General features: G+C 30.4%; 1 protein-coding gene across 1 annotated transcript; it reads right to left on the bottom strand.

Moving 5' to 3' along the window:
• Nucleotides 1-426: 426 nt before the first annotated feature.
• Nucleotides 427-3077, bottom strand: LOC139844588 (DNA-directed RNA polymerase IV subunit 7-like). Its single transcript, XM_071834822.1, has 2 exons — nucleotides 2936-3077; nucleotides 427-1224 (listed from the first exon to the last, which is right to left on the bottom strand). The coding sequence occupies exon 2, from the start codon at nucleotides 1213-1215 to the stop codon at nucleotides 658-660; it is 558 nt and encodes a 185-aa protein (XP_071690923.1). The 5' UTR covers nucleotides 1216-1224; nucleotides 2936-3077; the 3' UTR covers nucleotides 427-657.
• Nucleotides 3078-5021: the final 1944 nt, after the last annotated feature.

Below are 5021 nucleotides of genomic sequence, written 5' to 3'. Positions count from 1 at the left end.
AAAAAAAAAAGAAACATTTGTCAATAACTTCCCATATTAAGCATTTAAGTTTTATACTACTAAGCTAAGTCCTAATCAAACATGGCCTTAGTGACTCTCAATTGATGAATTGAAAAATAGACTAAAGAAAATTAAATTAATGTCTTCCCCAACCACTGTAAATAAATCTTGGCATTTGTATTTCTTTTCCTTACTCTCTTATCACTTGTATCATTCCCTGTGGCCTACTATCTTATCTCTTACTTGTATCATCCCCTACAGAAATTCAAATTCTTAACACACACAAGAAAAAAATCTTTTTTGAAGTGCTAAAAAAACTAACAAGTCAACTATTCACCTCCTTGGTTAACTTACAAACACAACGCATATATTATCAATTTGAACATTCATAAATAAATCATGCATGTATGTAAATATATATCTTCGTTTAGAATAGTATCTGCATCCTCCAACTAAACTAATGGGATTGCAATAACTCAATTTTCAAAAACCATATAGAAGTTGACTTTGACCATTAGTTTGATTTTGACTTTTGATGTAAACTTTACAACAGTATACAAACTACAGGTATTATCACTTCCTGCATTGACCCACAAGATGAGCATTTTATACAACTATCACCTACTGAACCAACTTGACTTTACAATTGGAAAGAAACTATAATTCAAACCCATCCAAACCGGCTGTAGCAACTGGCCCGAGTGACTCACCATCAATACTAGCCAATACCCTAACGTCGCGAGTCCTCTGGATCCATTTAGTTGCAAAAACTACAAACCGAATCAGTACACCCTTCTCAATCCTTGACAAATCATTGCTCATAAACAACGGTTTTCCCTCATCAACAAAGTAGTAATTTGGCATCTTACGAGGCGCTAAATAGACAATGTTCATTGGTCCTGATTTCAGGAATACCCCAAATCTGCTTATCGTGTGCACAACGCCGATCATGACTTCACCCTCCACGGGTAAAAGAGTGCGACAGTTAAAGGCTACCAAAAAATCAATGTATTTTGTGGAATCAAGTTTTCTTCCATTATCAATGGTTTTTAATTTGGTTACTCCAAGAAAATAACCAAACTCTTCTATGGCTTTGTACATTGATAACTGTTTTAGAAGGTTTGTGACAACTGAACGTGTGGGGACCATTCCGTTTGCGTCGAGATCTTTCGTTGGAATTATTACATGTTGGAGACATTCAATGTCATGCAACATTATTCCCTTCTGCATTAAGATATAATACAGTTTTAGTTCTGGCAGTCTTACTAATAGACTTACGAATTATGATAGACCATATAGATACCTAACGACCTCATGAATAAAGGGTAATCGATCTTTGTAACTTAACATTGCATACAACCATGAACAAAATAATAAAAAATACTTTCTATGTACATATGTGTACATTATTTGTTAAATGATTAAAAACATTCAGATATGTTCAAACGAATATTTATGTTTACTAGAACCAATAATATCCCATCAGATCCAAAACACTAAAAGTCATGAACAATGAATTTAAATTAGCACATGACATCGACTGATCCACATTAGACCTTTACTTTCGAAACCAAAAAATAAACAAATACATCAAACAATGTTTAAACTTCAAGCACTTGCATTAAAATTTAAAACAATCAGATCCTAAAGATTATCTGCTTCTAGAAACCAAAGATAGTGAACAATCATACCCTTTCCATTTTCAAACATAGCTTACCATGTTTATTTAAAAAAATCAAAGATGGTATACAATTGGTATTGAATTGCCTAAAATGTGGGTATCTTTAAACTTGAAAGGTAATGTGCACTGCCGTTAAAAAGAGTACCTGATTCTATGAAACAGCAGAAAGTCCGGGAAAAAAAAAACCACGCTCACCATACATTTTATATTTTATATAAATATTACAAAATCAATATACATACCTCCTCCTTATACGAGTATGTATAATTTCTTATTACAATGAAGTATAACGAGTTTGATAGTAATGTCGGTAGTTGGTATAGAAAAACTATATAAATACTGAGTAACATTGAAGGGTTAGAGTTTTTTCTATAATGCTAACTTCACCATAGTCCGGGATCAATGCATGTTTGCCCACTAAGAATTCATTTTGTGCACAATGAACCTTAACAACCAAATCAATAGACACATAGTTATTTCATCCAAAATCTTTAAACTATCCTTGTGGTATTATAATAATTAGTGCCAATCTCATACCTCCCTTTATCCATAAAGTTAGTATAAGATTTCAATCTAGAGAACCGTAAACAATAATCGTTAATGGAATACATATTGCCATCGAGTAAATTATACATCAAAGTTTTGAAGGAATAATTTTCCTTGGAGTTAAACCAGTTTTTTTGGTGTGTTTAAATGTGCATTTCAAAAGTGATTAATGCAACTCGAAGAAGCGAAACCAGTTAAACATGCTTTTTTATCGTAAATTTTTACATATCACAACTTAATACTTCTAATCCTAAATAATCAAATTCTCATCAAACACAAATACTTTCCTACAATCAGTTTCCAACTTTACATTTATCAGAATTCAAGCTTCCATCCTAATTGAATATAGTTCTAATACTAATCATCATAAATTGATGCACATTTTCCAAAATAGTATTATACTAGCATATACAGCTGACGAAATCCAACCCTAATTTCCAAATAACTCATAACCGATCATACTTATAAGAATCAATTTATGCACATCATTATTGAGTATAGTACTAATCATCATAAATTGATGCACATTTTCAATCTAATAAGACGAAATCAAGCAACAGATAAAAACAAACTACGGAGTAGAATTCTATAAGCAATAACAGGGTCTGGAGAGTTGAGTTTGAGTTAAAACAGCTTCAAATAAGACGTAATTTATACAATAATGTACAAAAATGGATCTGATTAAAGGAAATTAAAAGTTCTACTAACCTGAAAGAAAAGAAGGAGAAAACCCTAGCTCAAGCCTCGAGTGAGATTCAATTTCAAAATATAGAAAAGGCGAAACTGTACATGTGCAAATGCTACCGTCGATCTACATTTTTTTTTCTTCTTTTTAAAATTACAGTTAAGATAAAAATATGTTTTGACAGTTGGTTGCTGCAAACATGTCAGGTATTTATCAATTTCAAAAGATTTGTTAACGTGTCTTCTAATTAGCTTGTAATTTCAAAAGGTCTAAATTTTTAGACCATGAATAACTTTGGCCGGACATCAAAAAATGCAATCTGCCTATGACGTAACACATGTTAGTTTCTGATACAAAATAACCCTGACGTTCCTTTTCTGTGTCATCCAACTGTGAGTTCTACCAGTTTTATTTTTTCTTTTTTATTTTATATTAAATATGAATACAAAGTTATTTTATAAAATAAAATGCATATAAAGTATAAAAAACATTACAAAATAATATTTCATAAAATTCAACCATTACATAAATTAATATAATTCAACAATACTTACAAGCTAACCAATACATAAATTAAATTGTAAAATAAACTAGTTCGTAGTGCATACCTTCAAAACTATGTTTCTCCTCATGTTTACTATATAATCGTTCAACATCGTATGCATTGGGAGATCTCATGTAACGTTCTTTGTATAAATGAATAATACATTTACAAAAGTTGTCTAAACAAATTATTGAGGTTTGCTCACTCATTTTTAAGTATTCATCAAACATATCGACGGGGGTTCCATACGCCAACTGGCGTAGAGCCGAAGTCATTTTTTGCAATATTGTAAAAGTCGGCCTACCGATAGCATCAAAACGTTCCCTAAAATAGGTAAAATATTCAAGAATATTATGACTATCGAAATCAGAAATACCTCGAGATATTCGTAGAAATAACTGAATACGCATACGAAAAAGCCTTTTAAATTTATGTTGCGGAAACACGGACGCCTCACTAAAATAATCCTTCCATAAGTTTTCTGCGGCCTTCTCTCGATCTCTAGGAATATAAATTCGGGATCTTGGAACACACTCGGATGATTCGACTTCTGCATTTTCACCTTCTAATTCTTCAATTAGTGCAACAATACGCTCGTCTTCCGAATCGGATTCCGAATTAAGTAAATACGATGTCATCTAGTTATATAAAAAATTTGAATAAAAGTGTAAAAATGAGAGAAAATAGAGAGTTTGATGTGTTAAAAAAGATGGAGTTTGATGGGTTTATATAGGAAAAAAGTTTAGTAATTAAAATAAAAAAAAAAACCAAATATTTGAAATATACTCGTTAAATAACGGATATATTTTTAGACCAATCAAAAACAGCCACCAACCCCTGACGCGTTTTTTTCCCGTTAAAAATCCAACTGACGCCCCTTGGGCGTGACGTCTGACGCTCCTTTTGTGACGACCCGGGAATTTCCGACCAAAATTTAAACTTGATCTATGTTGGATTTTGACACAATAAGCAAAGTCTGTAATGTTGAGTCTCAAAATTTTTGAACTGTTTACATGAATAACATTTACCCTCTGACTGTTCCCGACGATTCACGAATCTTTAATTGAAAATAGAAATGTTGATATAAATAATTATATTGGTAAATAATTATATATAATAATTTGAATATGTAAATATAATAAAGTTGCTATTAAAATAAATCTATATATATGATTTTTATACATAATCATTATTGTATGTATGTTATAATATATAAAATTTATTTATATAATAATAAATGTTCAATAAAAGTTATTATATAACATATTATATGTAATTACAAGATAAGATTATAGTTGTTGTAGTAATATAATTATTACTTTCATTATTATTATTAATATTATTAATGTTAATATTAATTATTAATATTAAAAAAAAGAAAAAAGAAAAAAAAAAGGAAAAGTCATGAGCTAGTACCATTCAGTTACCCGTATCCCTCAAAACTGTATTTGATTTTTGTAATTGTCGGATGTTGTTACAAGTCATTCTCAATCACCATTAACAACTAAAATCATTCATTATATATATCATCATCTGCAATTGAGAATGAATCAAACTGAAAAATT

Source organism: Rutidosis leptorrhynchoides, chromosome 4 (genome assembly GCF_046630445.1).
Source record: "Rutidosis leptorrhynchoides isolate AG116_Rl617_1_P2 chromosome 4, CSIRO_AGI_Rlap_v1, whole genome shotgun sequence".
Lineage (NCBI taxonomy): Eukaryota > Viridiplantae > Streptophyta > Magnoliopsida > Asterales > Asteraceae > Rutidosis > Rutidosis leptorrhynchoides.
The sequence above is the reverse complement of the archived record's forward strand: the minus strand, read 5'-3'. Positions and strand labels throughout refer to the sequence as shown.

Excerpts from the sequence above, each read along its gene's own strand:
- LOC139844588 (XM_071834822.1), bottom strand. The coding sequence starts at position 1,215 with ATGTTGCATGACATTGAATGTCTCCAACATGTAATAATTCCAACGAAA.